The sequence below is a fragment of the Maudiozyma barnettii genome (genome assembly GCF_903064755.1).
Source record: "Maudiozyma barnettii strain CLIB 1767 genome assembly, contig: KABA2_07, whole genome shotgun sequence".
Lineage (NCBI taxonomy): Eukaryota > Fungi > Ascomycota > Saccharomycetes > Saccharomycetales > Saccharomycetaceae > Maudiozyma > Maudiozyma barnettii.
This window is the reverse complement of record NW_024545244.1, coordinates 189,863-207,668: the sequence shown is the minus strand read 5'-3', so window position 1 is coordinate 207,668 and position 17,806 is coordinate 189,863. Positions and strand designations below refer to the sequence as shown.

The following is a 17,806-nucleotide window of genomic DNA, read 5'->3' as shown; positions in this document are numbered from 1 at the left end:
AATGTTGCTCTCTGTATATATCACTCTCTACTCTCCCTTCATGACTAAATCAAGGAAGGAAAAGAATCGAAGAGGAGTAAAAAACGAGTTTTCCCCAATTCTCACACGGTAAACTCTCGAACGCCGCTTTAGAAAGAAGAGAGTAAAGAGAGGCAGTGTATGGATGAATGGAAATGAGATCATTTAAGATGTATATATGAATGAGCTATATAATTACCTATAGACAAATGATGTGAGTTTAGAATGAACCGTCGAAGTGACATGAAGGACCCCTAAAGTAAGAATGACAGAACGAAAGATGCAACGGTTACGAATAACGTCGGTATGGACAAATTATCTTGACCGTTGGTCTTCTCAACACGGGAGGTAGTACTACTTCTATGTGTACTTGATTGTGTGCCAGAGGCCCGTCTGCCAGAACCTGAGATGGTAGTAGCTGCAGATGCAACTGTAGCATTGCTACCTAATGTGAAAATGTTACCCCCAGAAGTGATATCTTGACTAGTAGACCATGTATTCGAATATGATGCACCTGTGACAGCACTTGGAACATTAGAACTAATGACTTCGATGTTTTCAGTATCGTCATCATAACTGGCTTGAGCCAAAGAGATTTCATAATTTTCTAAATCGTAGACAACGTAAGCATGAGTTAAGAAAACATCACCTAGAATGACAGAGGGAGATGTTTCAGGAACCACTGCAAATATACATTGTCTATTACTTGTTGTAGTAGATATTAAGAAATCTGACAATGGCGCAGTGATATGGAATCCACCGAAATCAAACACTAGTTCAGTGTCGTCACTACTTGACAAACAACTCATTTCGTAGAAACCTGATGTTGATGAATAAGTGGCACCGATTTGTTCGGCTAATAACGATACAAGGTCTGCAGGCATATAAGTGATAGTGGTACCAGAATCCAACAAAGCAGGAATCTTCGTTTGAGAGATGGTGACTTGTCCATCACTACTAGAAATACCGATACCTTGTAATGTCACATCAAATTCGATTGGATTTGCAAACCCTTGATTTTGATAAATGTTAATCATTGGTATGGTGTATAGATTACCAGCATACTTGTTATGATCTACCGCACCGAACAAAACAGACCCATATTTGGCGTCGGAACTATCTAAATATAGGGAGTAAGCGGTATGTTCAATAGCACCAGATTGACGTAGGACCATTGGTAGATTGGCGTATTGATAATGATGGGATGCACTGGTACTAGCTGTCCCAGAATATGTTGATTCTAAGCCTGGTAAACCTATCCCAAGGACACCCACAGTCGAGTTTGTATAGTTTGCTACACCGAATGAGACACCTGTAATATTCACATCGTTCATGGCCAGGATATCTTGACCCCATGTCCCCGAGGCGTATGAATTATCACCATAGGAGATCTCGAAATATGTTTCATTTGATTTGAATGTCGAGGATGTATTAACATTAAAAGTCCCATAACTTGAACAATCAATGGTGGCCTCAGCTGCAGTATTAGCTGTTCTAGTTGCAGTGGCTGTTTCGAAGGCACCAGTATTGAAAGTAAAATCGGAGGCCGTTATAAAACTTAATGGATCTATTCCGCCTCCAATCGTGATTTCTGTAACAAATATAGCTCCGTTCTTCTCTTTCAATACATAATCATTTGAAACAGGTTCTTTGTCTCTCTTTGCATATGCACTATTTGATGAACAGAAAGGATTATCTGAGCCTGTGACCCATAGATCCGAAGAACCGGTATCTACCAGCACAGTGACCTGTTGCGCAGGTGAACCAATATCCAAATCCACAGAATAAAAACTTTGTTGATTAGTTAGTTTGATCTCTTCATAGTTCGAGGATCTTTTGAACAATGGTCTATTAGATTGAGAGGAAGTATTATATGAATCCCCAATACTTTTATTAAATCTTAATTTCACGAATTTATTGTCTTCTGCAGCGTATACTGTGCTTGTTGCTATTGATGAAGCAACGAATAATTTTGAAAACTTCATCTAGAATAACAAATAGGTGTATTTTATATGTTGTATAGTTTCTGTAACCTATACTATCTTGTTTGTATTCTTTGTTTTCTTTAGTCTTTAAAAATAAATTTAAAATTAGAACATAAACTGATTTAAATAAATTTGTAAACAAGTATCTATATATATATACATATGAATATGAATATAAATAGCTGAAAATTATAAAAAGAATACGACAGTGGATGTATTAAAAAAAGTATGTGTAATTAACGAGTGAAGTAAATAAATAAAGAACAAGAGAGCAAAAAGAACAAGAGAAAATATGAGATGACCAAAGAACAGAGACAGAGATACGTTGTATTGTTTGATATTTATAGATGAGAAACAAAGTGTACGTATTATCATAATTATCATTAAAATTAAAATCGCGAAACGAAACGAGACGAATCGTAACAAAACGAAATAATCATGCTTTAAAATTGACATAACCAAAACAGAAATATCGACGTAATTTCACTTCCATTAAATTCTCGAATAAAAACGCCGCCAAACAAAAGAAAAACCGTTTTAGTTGGTCGATCGTTTGATCAATTCTCAGCAAATATCTACCTATGCTACATACGTAAGAAAACAGTGCAGCAAAATCACAATCAAAAAAAAGTTTTTCCTTTTTTTGGGTTTGTTTGTTTGTTTGTTTGTTTGTTTTCCACGGCATTACAAAGAAATTGTCCTACAAGACACAGGAATTTTCCAGTCCTTTCAATAAATGAGTAAATCCGATTCCACAAGAGAAATCATTGAATAATGTGAGCACAGAAAGCTAACAAAGGATCGTGTTCGTTAGTGTTATAACAACGGGACTCAAATAAATGATGTAACTTATTCTTAAATTTTAGGGCTATGTAAATACTACGTCTTATCGCACTGATAAGTAATATTGGCCTGTGGTATGTATATTAATACAGTGTGACTTGGTACTCAATCAATGTCTTTGGTTTAGGATATAGTACGCTACTTAACAAGTTTAAGTCATTTTTTTTTCACTCTAAATAGTGTATAGACCTTGATCTCTCAGGAGAGGATGGGGGAGGGGTGCGTGTGTTTGATACAGACATCTATTAGAACTACTGACTTTTAGGTCAAAACAACAGATTCTGATTAACGGAATAATAAAAATGTCTTGGTTGGTTCTTATTTATTTCTCTGCTTTTTCCCAATTGAGGATAATGAGTTATACACGAGTTTCGCTTTGGCTGAGTTTCCCTCTTTAATTATTTACCGTCTAAACTGTTGTTCGAGCATAGAATTTTAATTATGCTGTGTATTGAATGCTGATTTCTATCCTTTCTTTTTCTTAGGGGGAGCAGGGAGGGGGGGACACGGATAAAACACGGTCGAAGAGGAAGGCAGATAATTTGTATTGAGGTTTTCTGTGCCGTACACGATGACACGGATACGGAAGAAAGAATCAATATACTTTAAATTGTCTTCCTTTGCTCTGCGTGACATTCTTGGCTGCAATGTTCCGTTTGGAGTGGAATGAATTCTGTTCGTTCATTTTGAAGAAAAAACTTCGTAGAGACCAAGTCTTTAATACCGTGTATAAAAAATACGTAATTCCGTGTTCACACTAAATTGATTCCTCTTTTGGGTGCAATTTAGAATCAGTCAGCTCCGTGTATATTTACCACACAATAATATTAGGTTCATGTCTCATCACCAAATATTTGTCCTTGGGCAGGGGGACGAGGGGAGGATACAGAGATGCGATCGGGTTTAAGGTAACTTATCTTTTATTAAACGTTGTATCAATAATGGAAAGTAGGGTTTGTAATATTGACTTCCCTTACAGTTTCTTATTCTAATTATTATGTCGTCACAGTAACCGATGAATGTGACTATATTTAACAGTAACCCATTCATATGTGAATACTATAAGGAAAAGAGTAATGCAATAGATGACGGATAATATTATTGCTAATATCTATCAGATTCAAGAATTCAAGACTTGTTTAATTAGAATAAAGAGTGAGGCGGCTGGGTTGACAAATATATTATTAACTATTGGCCCATTCCTCTTCCTTCGTCTTGCTTTTACCAGATTCGGTAATTGATATAGTGTAAAATATATTATAACTGAAGCCATCTTTTTTTTTTTCATTGACATCTTAAAATATAATTTTAATCTCCGAGCCGAAAGGGTCCCGTGACCTGTAAATAGATTATCTCCGTATCCAACTTGTCAGCAGTTAATCATATGTAATTCACAATACAACAAAATAAGTTATTGATATTAACCATATATCAGAGTTGGCTTAGTCTGAAGATAAGGATAACAACCGTTTCAATCCAGAGAGGAGGAGTCGCTGATCGTTATCATAATACAGAAAACTCTTAATATATCGAATTAATACTTCGCTTCACAAAATTAGCTACAGACTTCGGTATTTATGAGTTTGTGATATCGATAAATTATGATCGGTATGATATATATATATATATATATATATTGAAGTATAGTTGGATTCAAAAATTTAGTTACCCGCATTAGACAGTTTGTATCATGTTGCACGAACTACACGCTCAATTTCAGTAAAAGAAAATTAAACAAAGAAAAAGGTTATTTATTTGAAATCACCGATTACTACAAACCATTTGGTAATGGAAAAGGGAAAGCTTGATATATATATACAAAGAAAGAGGTAAAGAGATATTTAGAAGCCTACTTTATAATTTTGTTTTTTTGAGTAAATTACATTGACCTTGTATTACTACTAGTGTTCGTTGTTTAACTTCCTGTTGCAAATACAAATCATCATCATTATAAAGCATTGACAAGTGATCAACTAAATTCTATAGAGTTTTTTTACAGGATAATAGGTTAAGATGTCTACAAATCCAACTAATACTAATGGTAGTGGTACACCAAACAGTTCCACAGGTGCGACACCCGCTCCACAACAAACACAAACACAAACACATACACCTGCTCAATTAACACCACAACAGAAACAAGTAATGGAATTGAGTGCAAAATTCAAAGCGTTAGTTAATGAAGCTAAAACTATCGGTGAGAATACACAAAAAGGGAAAGAACTATTAATGCAAGCCACAAAGATTAAAGCTATCTACGATAATTATATCAGACAAAGACAACAAGCTGCCCAAGCGTATCAAGCAAGAATGTCAGGTAACACCACAACAAATACATCGGCCTCAACACCATCAAGTAGTGGGAACAATAGTAATAGCACTAAGAGTACTCCAAATTTTTCAAGCACAAATAGTAGTCAAGGAAGCCAATTGGCAAATGTATTGAAACAAGTATTGACACCAGAACAAAGTCAACAATATGATAAACTTATGGCAAATTATAAAATGAGAGCTAATAATATTAAGGATAAAAGACAGTTTTTGAAGCAAAATATTGATAGATTGACAACAGAAATTAATAAACAAACAGATGTTAATGCAAAGAATCAACTAGGAGGAAAACGTAATGAATTAATAACTAATTTGAAGACTTTAAGTGAGGAATTGAATAATTTATATCAACAGTTACAAAATGGGAAAAGAACTTTCTATATTGAATGTGCAAGAGTGAACCCAGAATTACAACGAATCCTTCAAAAGACAAGTCAAAGATTACAACAACAAAAACAAACAGGACAAAGTAAAACAGGTACACCTAACTCCACCGCTCCACCGTCGGGAAATTCTTCAACGGTGTCAGACACTAATCTAAATTCTGCCACTCAACAGATAGTTGGTAATAATGCACCTGCACAAGTGCCAACATCACAACAACCTTCACAAACTCCACAACCACAACAAGCAACTAGCAATGCCCCTGCAAATAAAAAATCAACCCAAACGGCGAATAATAAGTCTCAGGATACACAGCCTACCCAAATACGTCCACAGGATAGTCAGTCACAGTCCGTGGCAACAAATGCAGCCGTAGCTACAAACCCTAGTTCCAATAAATCGACAATATTTAAGCCATCGGATCCATCTATTCCAATATCTGAAAATATTTCTGTTGATGCCCCAGATGCAGTTTCTATTAGATCTAATAGACCAACAATAACAGGTGGTTCTGGTATGAATGCTGCTGTTCTAAATACTCCTGCAATTGCCAAATTACCTCCTTATGAAATTGACACCGAAAGGGTAATGTCGAAACGTAAATTGAGGGAATTGGTTAAAGTTGTCGGTATTGACGAAGGTGACGGTGAGACTGTCATTGATGGTGATGTAGAAGAATTGTTATTGGATCTTGCTGATGACTTTATTACAAATGTGACATCATTTGCTTGTAGATTAGCAAAACACAGAAAGTCAGATAATTTAGATGCCAAGGATATTCAATTACATCTAGAAAAAAATTGGAATATTAGAATACCAGGTTACTCAGCAGATAAAATTAGAAGCACAAGAAAATGGAATCCTTCTGCGAGTTATAACCAAAAGCTACAGAGTATCAATGGTGATAAAAATGGTACAAGTAAACAGACTGGTAGTTCCAACAAAAAATGATACTATCAAAACTTAAACTATAAAAAGAATGTAGTGTAATAATAATTTGTTATATAATGAGTTAGTGAAATAATATATAATTAATTTTTAATTCATTATACTAAGTTGTTCGTCATAATGTCATATTTTCTAATCAAAACCCCTACTAACGGTTAGTCACTCATGTGGAAATGTTGCAGCAGCCCTAAAAAGGCTAACATTAGCTTAACCTATCTGAAGGAGAAGGTAGCTAATATAAGTAGAATTTAGAGTGTGCTGCATTACCGTATATATAATAACACATGGTATATACTGCATAATGTAGTATTCGTTCCCCCTACATTGGGTTTATTGGAGCTACATTGTCCAACGTCGCTATTCACAAACGATGCGCAGTTTAACAACAGCAACTCTGTTTAACATATATTAGTAAGTTGTTGAGGGATTAACCTATCAATATATCATTGCGGGATGAATTTGTCATAAGATCATTACTTTGGTGATTCTCATTCTTATAATATATTTCCGAGAACATTCGGAAACAATTATCTGAATAAATGAAATACTGTTCTATTTATATATTGGAGTTCTTGTTATCTTGCTTATCAACTCATTGGACGGTGTTTAATTGATCTATAATTAAATTACGACTGATGTCTTCTTGAGAATACTAATGATATTTTCTAACAACTCCTAAACGTTCTTTTTATTCATATTTAGGTCCCTTGGCCCAGTTGGTTAAGGCGTGGTGCTAATAACGCCAAGATCAGCGGTTCGATCCCGCTAGGGACCATTTTTTTTCAGAATTTAATTTTTTATTAAAAATAAGGTGATATATTGGTTGTCTTTTTTGGAAGTTTTATCACAATTAGGGTTAATTATAATAAATTATATAAATGTTACTAGATATTATGTTATTTTTATGTTCAAGTAATGAATGTTTGTTCTCTGTGGTATTCATGTTTTTCCTGAAGGTTTTTTTTATATATATTGGCTCTTTTTATTAATTTCATTGTATCAGATGGAAATGACCACTCCTAAGACTCTATCCAAGCCGGGTTAGTTTTGGGAATGCTTGGAACAATAAGTAATTCGCGAACAATGTAAATATATGTACTATTTTTAACGTATTCTCCATTTTAGTTTAAGAAATTGAGCCAAATAGTTTAGTCCAAGTTAATAGCGGAACTATAAGGACGAAATTGCGATAAAAGAGTCAGATCTTAATATATATTTAATGATATTCAAAGTTCATCTTAATGTATAATACACATTAATTTTACCATTTTTAAACAGACATTTATCATCTCAGGGAATTTTCACTTTGAACTCATTATTAATAGGTAGTTTCAACTCAGTATATTTAATTTCTTCAAATTACTGGAATTTCGGAGAGATAACTATAACTTGTAAGATATGTCGAGATAAACCATAGAATAAAAAAAAAAAAAGAAAAAAGAAAATAGTACTTATTATCTTTTTAAATTAATTAGAAGTAGTATCGTTAAAGTAGTTTATAATAATCGTATATATATTAAATGAATATGTAAAACCAAATAATATTAAGAAATTCATTATAAGTGTGTTAGGCCCATTTACCTAGTAATGCCATTAAACCAGCACCAAGACACATACAAATATATGCCATTATCATTTTCTTGAAACCATTATCACCCTTAAATTGATTAGAAAATAGAAATTCGTGGGCCATTAATTCTACTAAACCAGTGTATATTAAAATACCTGATGATATAGAATCAAAAACACCATTTGTGATTAAGGTTTTTCTTGAACCTGGGACAAAGGAATGTCTGACACCGATGCCAATAGCGACAGCAATTGGGGTTGTTAGTGCAAAAGCTAGAGCCATTAACCAGGGTGTGTAATGTTTACTTTCGGGCCATTTTGTTTGAGCTAATCTTGTTCCTAAACCTAAACCTTCAAACATTTGATGAAAAATTAAAACAATAAATAATGTCTTGAATTCTTCACCAGCAACTGCTAAAGAAAGACCAACAAACACTGAGTGAAAGATAATACCAAATTCAAGGACAGTTACTGCTAAGATCTGTGTAGCGTATTTTTCTTCTCTACTTTTTTGCGATGTTTCAAGTAGTTGTTCTGGATCGTTGTGGTTTACTCCATGAGAATAATGATTCGCACCTGGGATCACTGATGGGGACTCCAGTGTTTCTGTTGGTCTAATGGTATCCTTTTCTGAATGGTCATCATTTTTTTCGCCAACAGTATTGAGGTCAATATTTGAATATTCATGTTCTGTATCACTCTCATTATGGTCGTGTTCAGTCAATCCTGTGTCACTATATGCCTTTGTAATGAAATAGTGACTTATAATCTCTGTAAAAAATAGAGCAAACAAAGTCATTAAGGAAATACCAAATGCCCATGGATACTCAGCAAATGTACCACCTAAACATTCATTACCCAATGCATCAGATGCCGGGCTTAGTAGATGAATGAAAGCAGTGGCAACAATGACACCTGACCCGAAAAATTTAGCTAAGAAAAAACACCATTGTGGAAGTCTAATAAAAGAGTATCTTGAAGATAATATTGGGAAAAAAGAGCCAAAACCGGAAGATATTAAAAGCATGAATACAGCTAATATTCTCAAGTTGTCACTACCGTCATAGTCATTTTCGGTATCACAGCTGGGCAGTGTGTCTGTGTCTCTTTTATCTAAAAATGTGAAAAGTTGATCAATTTTAGAGTTCATACTTTGTAGAACACAGAACGTTTGTAAATTTTTATTTGTTTTTTTGTTATATTGGTAAAAGATATGATAAAGAAATAATGACGTTAGCGATTGAATATTCTTAATAACATATATATATATATAATTTTAAAACCTTAGAATCGTGTTACCTTTCAGTTTCAACCCTTAGTTTTAGTAATGTTACTACCTTTTTAGAAGTTCAACCGTTTTAGGTAATCGAATATGTTAAAGGTACAGCGTATCTTATTCGACTTTAAGGGTAATGGGATATATTACTGAGAGACAGAATCGGGTCTTTCTGGCGCTTTGTTTCTCTCCCCTTGAGTATTGCTACAGCCGTTTCTTCCGGCTTATAACAGCGAAAAAAAAAAAAAAAGGTATAATATTGAAAAAATACCGTCGAGGTCATGAATATAAAAGGTTATACCTCGCCATAACCTTTATTTAATTGGTAAACACCCGAATGGTTAGTATTTAGTAGTAATAAAGCTTATTTGTTGAAGTTATTGTTTCAATCAATGTTGAAACTGTGAAGTTCTTGATTAGTGTGTCAATGGAGATTTCTGAATCTTCATTAAGGGTCTTTAAGCAAAATGTCGATTCGAAGTATAAATTTCTACCGTAATCCTATATCTCAGTAAGAATAAAGAAACTGTATATTGAGTATAGAAGGTATATATTTTTGGGTAATTTCCTTTGTGTATAATAATATATGTTAGTGGTATGGTATATTTTTTTAATTTTATATCCTTTTTTAAGATCGTTACAATAAAATACTGTTCCTCTCAATTCACGTCTATGATAATTGTCCTTCATTTTCCAAGGTTAATCGCAGTTCGTTTTCGAGCTCATTTAGAAAACTATCATTTGTCACAGCATCTTCAATGTCAAATGTTCCAATAGGCGTTAGGTTAGGTTGATTTAAGAGTTCATTCGGTATAGAATTCTTAGTTATATGTTTCTCACAAACTGGTTTTTTTGTGGGACTCATACTTTCGATTGGTGGTGCATCCTTTCTTGGCCTACCTCTCTTTCTAGGAGATCTTTTTATGACAACATTTTCAAATTTTTTACCACCAATGCAGATTAAACGACTACGATGAACAATCAAGGCATCCTCCCTATTGAATTTTTTCCCACAAGGACAAGCGTATCTTTTCTCCATATGAGATTTCTTATGCCTTACAAGATCGTGATTTCTAACAAAGGCCTTGTCACAACCATCAAAATCACAAACATATGGTCTATCCTCTAGATGAGTTTGAATGTGTGATCTGATGTTATAACGTCTCTTAAAGGTCTTGCCACAATCAGGGTACATGCATTCAAATTTCTTGTCAAGTAATTCTTTAACATATATATCAATAGACCCACGAGGTAATGTCGTTAATTTCCTTGTGATTTTCTGAGGACTTGGCATCATAGAAGAATTAATATCAGTGCTACTTGGTGTCATTCCAAAACCTGGCGATTGAAATTCAAGGTCATCTCCATGAGGTTTTAATTCTGGGGATGTCCTCTGTGATAAGGTGAATCTACTATCAGGATGATCAATAATAGGTGAATCTGCGATAGACATCAATGGTGAGGATTTTAATTGAGGTGGGCCTAAGTTTGGAGTTGAGGACATATTATTGTCATTGAATAATAAGACATCAGCGACACTTTTTCTTCTCCTATTGGGAGTTTCTCCTATAGAAAACTTGGCGATTGGTCTAATCGGGGAGGTTGATGGAGATTTACTTGTTTCATTGGAAGAATCTCTAAATTTAAAGTTTTCAGGAGCAGCCATAGACCCTCTTCTTGAATCGTTTATTCTAATTCCGAGGCCAATAACAGGGGATTGTAAATCTTTATTTGAAAGAGAATCTGCTCTATAAGGTGACTCTGGGCTTACAACAGATTTTGATGGACTTTCAAACTTTAACTCATTATTGGAAATTGAGTTTTGTTGAGCAAGAGTCGTTGAGAAATTAACTCTCATATTATGTTCTCTGTCTCTAGCAACTGAGCTCCTAGATCTATTATGTCTTCTTCTTGGTGAACCATTCATAGAGGTTGTTGAAGAGGATGTGTTTTCTAAGAAAATTGGTTGTTGGAAAGTGGGCTTTATACTTTTACCGAGTATATTAAAATTCTCACTATTCTTCATATTACTACCCCCTCTCTGTTTTGTTGAAGCTTTCAATTTTCTTGATGGTGTGCTGTTTAATCTTGAAGAGGATGTGATATCTCCTAGCATTGCTCTTAGGGGTTGGGAGACTTTTTGTTTAGTGTTAGATTGCTTGGAGGATAATATTTGGTTTTCCATTTGACTTCTCGCTAGTTGTGCTTCTAATTTATGGTTTAATTCCTCTTGTTTACGTAACGCTTCTTCCAATTTTAATTGTTTATTTGAATTAGACATTTGATCATTGTTGAATTGTTGTTTATCTAAATCGATCATATTATTTTCATTCCATAATAGATCGTTAGGGAGGGCATTGGTATCAGAAAATAAAGTGTCCCAATTCAATGTATCACCAGGATTGATCACATCATTATTGTTGTTGTTATAATTATTAGTTTTCCCAGAAGTCTGAACATTATCAATGAAAAAATCCCCCAAACCAGCAGTAGGATTAGTCTCATGTGAAGGCTCAGCAAAATCAAAATCGTAGTTCTTATTGTCGTTGTTAGCATATGGGTCACTGTTCATTTCCGATAGTAGGTTACTCTGAGTGTCGAACCATGACGAAAGGTTCAAGTTCTCCATTATTATTAATGTGTAAATAAAATAAAATAAAAAGAGAAAGTTATGAGTAGTTTTAATTGAAGTTTTTAAGGATAATCAATCTAGTTTCAATTTCCTATGTAGTTCTCTTATTAGTCAAAAACTTAGTTTGAAAAAGGCAAGATATCCGATGTATATTTGTATATTTATCGAGCAAAATCGTGTGAAGATATATCTTTCTTGTTAGCTAGCTGGATGTTATGATTTCTAGTCAGAGTTAGTTCTTATTAATATTTCAGTTTTTAGAACTTTTAAAGCAAAAGTTGTTTTTATTTCGTTTCTCTGTGAATCCTAGTTTGGTTATCGATTTTGTTTATTCTATCCTTATATAAAAGGAATGATTGTCTTTCGAAGTAAAGAAAGAAAAATAAAAAACGGGGAAAAGTATTCTGAATTAGGAAATATATTGTCATTGATCTCATGGGATGGTATTCCAACCACACCTGTACTTAAAGGGACACTTCTTGAGGTTCTTGGTAACAATTTCTCGGTTATAAACATGTCCTTTCTACCATGTCTTCACATTATCTGCATGTATATTTTGTTGTTTACATATTTCCCCTTTAGGTTCACTAATAGACTCTAACGAAAATCTTCACTTTTTTTTCGTTTGTTTTGCCCGAAAAAGAAAATGCCCTCTCTTTCTCTCTCTTGTCCTCTGTTTCAAATTTCATGGCGGTGGTTAGCTGCACCGGGAAAAAGTGGGAAAAAAATAACCATCACGTGCATCAAAGGTCATGTGACCTGAAAATAATTTTATGTTCAAATATAAGGTAGCTACCGATCAAGGTGTCTCCTTCTATATAGATTGTGTGACTATTACGTTATTGTTCTGTAATTGATTAGGTTGAAATATTAATATTAGCTCAGTAATTGAAAGAGTAATAAGAATAACAAGTAAGAAATAATGATAATATATTATATATTCTTATGTTTGTATGATGCTATGTCTAAACACATATCCTTAAAGGCCTACAAACAAGGCACATACTACTTATAATATGGATCAACACATAGCTTGGTTGTTAGACTAAAAATGAATTTGCAATGTGATCCCTCTCATCCTTCTTTGTAATTATGCACGGCTGTGCTCTCTTTTTATGTATATATTATATATATATCATGGCTGCATTGTAGGGAAATCAGAAATATTAGTGATTGTGAAAATAAGCCTTACTGCCTTCATGGAATCGCACGGCAAAAGTTTTTCGGATGTTACACTAAAACGCGCGAGCAGTCAAAGATGAAATTCTTGAAATTTGCCATAACAATGAGAAATCTCAAATCGGTGGCCCTGATAAGCATCGATCGTTTTCTCGAGAAGGGAAGTAATATATTTGAGAACAGGTTTTGGATTTTCTGCTTATATACTACAACATAACATTGTTTGGTTCACGAAAGGTAGATGAATATACATGTCTATTCTGTATGAATATTTATTAGTTTAACAAGATGACAAATGCAACTGCAATATATGCGAATTACCAATTTAATTCAAAGAACCCAGAACAATTAATTCCTTATTTAACCAATGACGTTTGTTCAGATAAAGGTATATCTCTTTCAAGGATAGATGGTGCCTTGACGAATGTTATTTACAAAGCTGGCCTTTTAGATAGACATGGAAAATTAACCGGTGAAAATTTCTTAATAAGGATTTATGACGCACAAAATGACAGCATTGTTGATAGAGACGGTGAATTAAATATATTAAAAAGATTGCCGAAGAGTTTTGATATGATTAAAATCTTATTTCATTTTAAAAACGGTAGGGCAGAAAAGTTTTTAAATAATTATAGAGCCATTAGAAGTAATGAAATGAAGTTACTATATAATTTAGAAAAAATTGCCTATCGATTTAAGGAATTACATACATTGACAGATTTGACAATACAAGAACAAAAAAAATATTTTGGAGATAATAATAGTATGAAATTTAATTGTTTCTGTTGGGATACTATTTTCACTTGGATTGATACAATAGAAAAGCATACAAAATGGATTAATATGTCAAATAATTTAAATATTCAAGAGAATTTCCTTTGCAAAGATTGGAATACTTTAAAAGCTGTTATATTTCGATATAAAGAATGGTTAATTAAACATGATAATGTCAGTTTTCGTAATTTGGCATTGTGTCATAACGATACCCAACATGGTAATATCATGTTAGAGAAAACAGCCGATGAAACTTCCAATATCATTTTCATTGATTTTGAATATGGTGGTGTTGATTCAATTTCTTTTGATTTAGCTAACTTTTTATCAGAATGTATGAATGATTATGAAGCCATAGAATCATATATATGTAATCCCTTAAAATATCCAAAACTAGATCAAATTCAATATTTTATTAAAAAATATCTGAAACATTTAAACAAGAATGATGTTTCTCAATCTGAAATTATAAATTTATATAATTCGGTAACAAAATGGCGAGCTTCTTCCCAATTATTTTGGTCCGTGTGGGCGGTCTTAAAAAGTGGTGAACTAAATATTTCAAACAATGATGTTAAACTTGATCAAGCTGGTAGATTTCAATATTTAAAATTTGCTCAAAGTAAAATGTCCTTATTTTGGAACGATATGATAAAACTAGGTATTGCGAACTCTAATGATTGTATCATGGATAAGGTGAGGCCTATGGATGTACTTTTCATATAATAACACTTGTAAGGGAGGATTTTTTTTTTATTCTGCATGTTATGTGTATGTTTACGTACATATATATATATAATAAATAGATTAAGATAGAAAGGGAATATTAAAAATTGGATTTTTTCTTTGATTTAATTTTTGTTAAAATGTGTCGCAGAGTTATTTTGGAATAGAAAGTTTTATTCCAAATATGTTTTATCTTTGATATGATATTATTTAAAATAATAACATCTTTCTTGGATCTTCGATTAGTTCTTTGACAGTCTTCAAGAAAGTAACAGCCTCTCTACCGTCGACTAATCTATGATCGTAAGTCAATGCCATGTACATCATTGGTCTTGAGACAATTTGACCATTGATAGTGACTGGTCTTTCTTTAACACCATGTAGACCCAACACAGCAGTTTGTGGAGTGTTAATGATTGGAGTACCATAAAGGGAGCCAAAAACACCACCGTTAGAGATTGTGAAAGTACCACCAGTCATGTCTTCTAGGGTCAATTTACCATCTCTAGCCTTGTGACTTAATCTAACGATTTCATCTTCAATACCTAATACGGAAAGTGATTCGGCATTACGAACCACTGGAGTAACAAGACCCTTTGGTGTAGCTACAGCAACTGAAATATCGGTAAAGTCACGGTAAACAATTTGGTCACCTTCAATGGCACCATTGATAGCAGGAATATCCTTTGCAGCTAAAGTACAGGCCTTTGAGAATAAACCCATGAAACCGAATTTGGTACCCGTCTTCTTAATGATTTCATCCTTGTATAATTTTCTCATATCCAATAGAGCAGACATATCGACTTCGTTAAAAGTTGTTAAAGAGGCAGCTGTATTTTGAGATTCCTTTAATCTTTCTGCGATTCTTAATCTCATACGGTTCATCTTAACACGAGATTCGTTACGTGCAAAAGGTGTAAATGAGTTAGCTGCTTGAGCCGCTGGAGTAGCAGCTGGAGTTGCAGCTGGCGTTGCCTTCTTAGGAGCAGCTGGGGTCTCTTTCTTTGGAGTAGGGGTAGGAGCTGCGGCTGCGGCTGGGGTTTTCTTTTCAGTTTCAACTGGGGCCTCTTTAGCAGCTTCAGTCGGAGCAGCACCACCTTCTGGTGCAGCACCCTCTTCGATTTGCGCTAATTCATCACCAACAGTAACTGTGTCTTCAGGTTGGAAATTCAATTTGGTGATAGTACCAGAGACGGGAGAATTCACTTCGATATCAATCTTATCAGTCTCGATGGTTGCTAACAATTCATCCTCCTTAATATATTCCCCTATAGCCTTTGTATAATCCTTTAGGGACCCTTCAGTTAAAGATTCAGCCATTGGTGGTACGGGTACTGAAGTGGATGCCCAACGACGATAAGTGGAATTATTCAACGATGATGATTGTACTTTGTTGTATGAAGTTTGCCCGACCAAAGATGCAAACGATCTCTTGGTAGGGACGATAGTTGCACATCTTAGATGAACAGATTGTCTAAGAGCATTAGACATAGATTTTTGTGAAACTCTTGAAAGCATGGTGAGGTTTATGTGTATATGTGAGTAGATGAATTTTCAATTATGAAAATGTGGATAGGTTCGATAGGATATACTAGTGAATGGTTCTTTGTTGTAAGCCTACTAATATCTCTTGATCTTAAACCTTTTTGTTTTCTATCTTGTTATTTTAAGGAAGTATCTGGGAAAATAAGAAAATAAGAAAAAAATGTCAAGATTAGGGGAAATACTGGTTATTGCAAACAATAAAACTAATATATATATATAGATATAGAACGGTTTATATAAATGTTGTATTATTATTATTGGTTTATTGGTGGGTTATAAATACTTCAAGAAAGTGATAAATAGTAAACGTATCGGTATCATGTTCCCGTCTCCTCCCCAAATGAAACGAAATACAAAATAATGAAGAAACTGGAAGTAATCACAACCACGCAGTCAGTCGATGAATCAATCATTTGGACTTCCTCCCCTCCCTTCATCCATTTGGGATAGTCGATAACATTTAAGCCCAGTACTACCCGTGAGAGGGAATAGAGAGAGTTCGATCTACTCTCACTTTTCATAGATATAATTGTTTGTTAGTTATTTGCCCTCAATTGGATGATTTATGGGGGAGGGTTGCAGCCAATAAGCGTCGAATATTTTCAACCGTACGCGGTGTTTTTTCTTTCAAGTCAATTTGTGCGAATTCGCGGTGAAGTCCATAGCCCCTCATTTCGTTATTGGTGATATATAATTAGGGCTCAGATATAGGGTTACGTATAGAGTGATGCATTTCTTGAAATCCTATAGCTGCACCATACATTACAGTCTGCAAGATATTTACAATGCATTTAGGGAAGAAACTTGTAATCGCATGTTGTCGGACGGTACTCACGGTACTCTTTCCTACTGGTTCGATATATAGGTATATATCGAACCGTGGATGCGAATATAAACGTATGTTACATACAGAGTTGTTTGATGATACGTCGAAACACACCTCTTCTTCCATGTATTGCTATCTCTAAATTGCGAATTACCAAATTAGCGTCAAATAATTAGAATTTCCTGAATTTTCTCCGGGACTGAAATTTAGCAGACAACGCCGAAGAATATACTAAGAGAGCTACGCAGAGCAAAGGAGCGGCGATGGGATTTATTAATTTCTCTTTTTGGTCCACTTCGTCATCATTCTGTCAGTCAATTGATCGTACGAATTAGACATTTCTCTTTACTTGACTTCAAGGCATCGGAAAATTTTAGTTATGTAAACAATAACAAAAGATGATTATAGGCAGTAATGTGGATACTGAAATAGTGCAATTTGGTGACAATTATGTGATGTGCTTTGCTTCCTGGTTGTAAAAATGATGTTTGGATAGGAAGACTCATTGTGATAGATCGCAGTTTAAGCTCTGATATCGATTTGCCAGGATAGATCGATTGTCGTTAGAATTGAGTTCTAGAGAGTTTGGTATTAACCTATAGTTTTCCTATTCAATTAAATTGTAACAGCTAAAAGGGAGGGGTCCGTGCATATTGCAATAGTTGTTTTATATATATTGTACTTTTTGAAAAGTGTCCGGAGGTTTTCGTTTTGGTTATTGATATTAAATATTATATAGCCCGGGACTTGCTTTCGATTTGAATTTTTGT

At 34.1% G+C, this 17,806-nt stretch overlaps 6 protein-coding genes and 1 non-coding gene across 7 annotated transcripts; 3 read left to right on the top strand and 4 right to left on the bottom strand.

Moving 5' to 3' along the window:
* Nucleotides 1-272: 272 nt before the first annotated feature.
* Nucleotides 273-2,003, bottom strand: MKC7 (aspartyl protease; the record flags this gene model as incomplete). The annotated part of the gene is made up of 1 exon (XM_041551595.1): nucleotides 273-2,003. The coding sequence occupies one exon, from the start codon at nucleotides 2,001-2,003 to the stop codon at nucleotides 273-275; it is 1,731 nt and encodes a 576-aa protein (XP_041407529.1).
* A 2,856-nt stretch (nucleotides 2,004-4,859) lies between these two features.
* On the top strand, nucleotides 4,860-6,512 carry TAF12 (Taf12p; the record flags this gene model as incomplete). The annotated part of the gene is made up of 1 exon (XM_041551594.1): nucleotides 4,860-6,512. One exon carries the CDS (start codon nucleotides 4,860-4,862, stop codon nucleotides 6,510-6,512), a length of 1,653 nt encoding a protein of 550 aa, XP_041407528.1.
* Nucleotides 6,513-7,210: 698 nt separating this feature from the next.
* KABA2_07S02134 lies at nucleotides 7,211-7,284 on the top strand. Its single transcript has one exon. It is a non-coding gene; the product is annotated as a tRNA-Ile (tRNA).
* A 792-nt stretch (nucleotides 7,285-8,076) lies between these two features.
* Nucleotides 8,077-9,228, bottom strand: KABA2_07S02112 (uncharacterized protein; the record flags this gene model as incomplete). The annotated part of the gene is made up of 1 exon (XM_041551593.1): nucleotides 8,077-9,228. The coding sequence occupies one exon, from the start codon at nucleotides 9,226-9,228 to the stop codon at nucleotides 8,077-8,079; it is 1,152 nt and encodes a 383-aa protein (XP_041407527.1).
* Nucleotides 9,229-10,024: 796 nt separating this feature from the next.
* SWI5 (DNA-binding transcription factor SWI5) lies at nucleotides 10,025-11,983 on the bottom strand (the record flags this gene model as incomplete). The annotated part of the gene is made up of 1 exon (XM_041551592.1): nucleotides 10,025-11,983. One exon carries the CDS (start codon nucleotides 11,981-11,983, stop codon nucleotides 10,025-10,027), a length of 1,959 nt encoding a protein of 652 aa, XP_041407526.1.
* Nucleotides 11,984-13,453: 1,470 nt separating this feature from the next.
* EKI1 (bifunctional choline kinase/ethanolamine kinase EKI1) lies at nucleotides 13,454-14,665 on the top strand (the record flags this gene model as incomplete). Its single annotated transcript, XM_041551591.1, has 1 exon — nucleotides 13,454-14,665. One exon carries the CDS (start codon nucleotides 13,454-13,456, stop codon nucleotides 14,663-14,665), a length of 1,212 nt encoding a protein of 403 aa, XP_041407525.1.
* Nucleotides 14,666-14,875: 210 nt separating this feature from the next.
* On the bottom strand, nucleotides 14,876-16,183 carry KGD2 (dihydrolipoyl transsuccinylase; the record flags this gene model as incomplete). Its single annotated transcript, XM_041551590.1, has 1 exon — nucleotides 14,876-16,183. The coding sequence occupies one exon, from the start codon at nucleotides 16,181-16,183 to the stop codon at nucleotides 14,876-14,878; it is 1,308 nt and encodes a 435-aa protein (XP_041407524.1).
* Nucleotides 16,184-17,806: the final 1,623 nt, after the last annotated feature.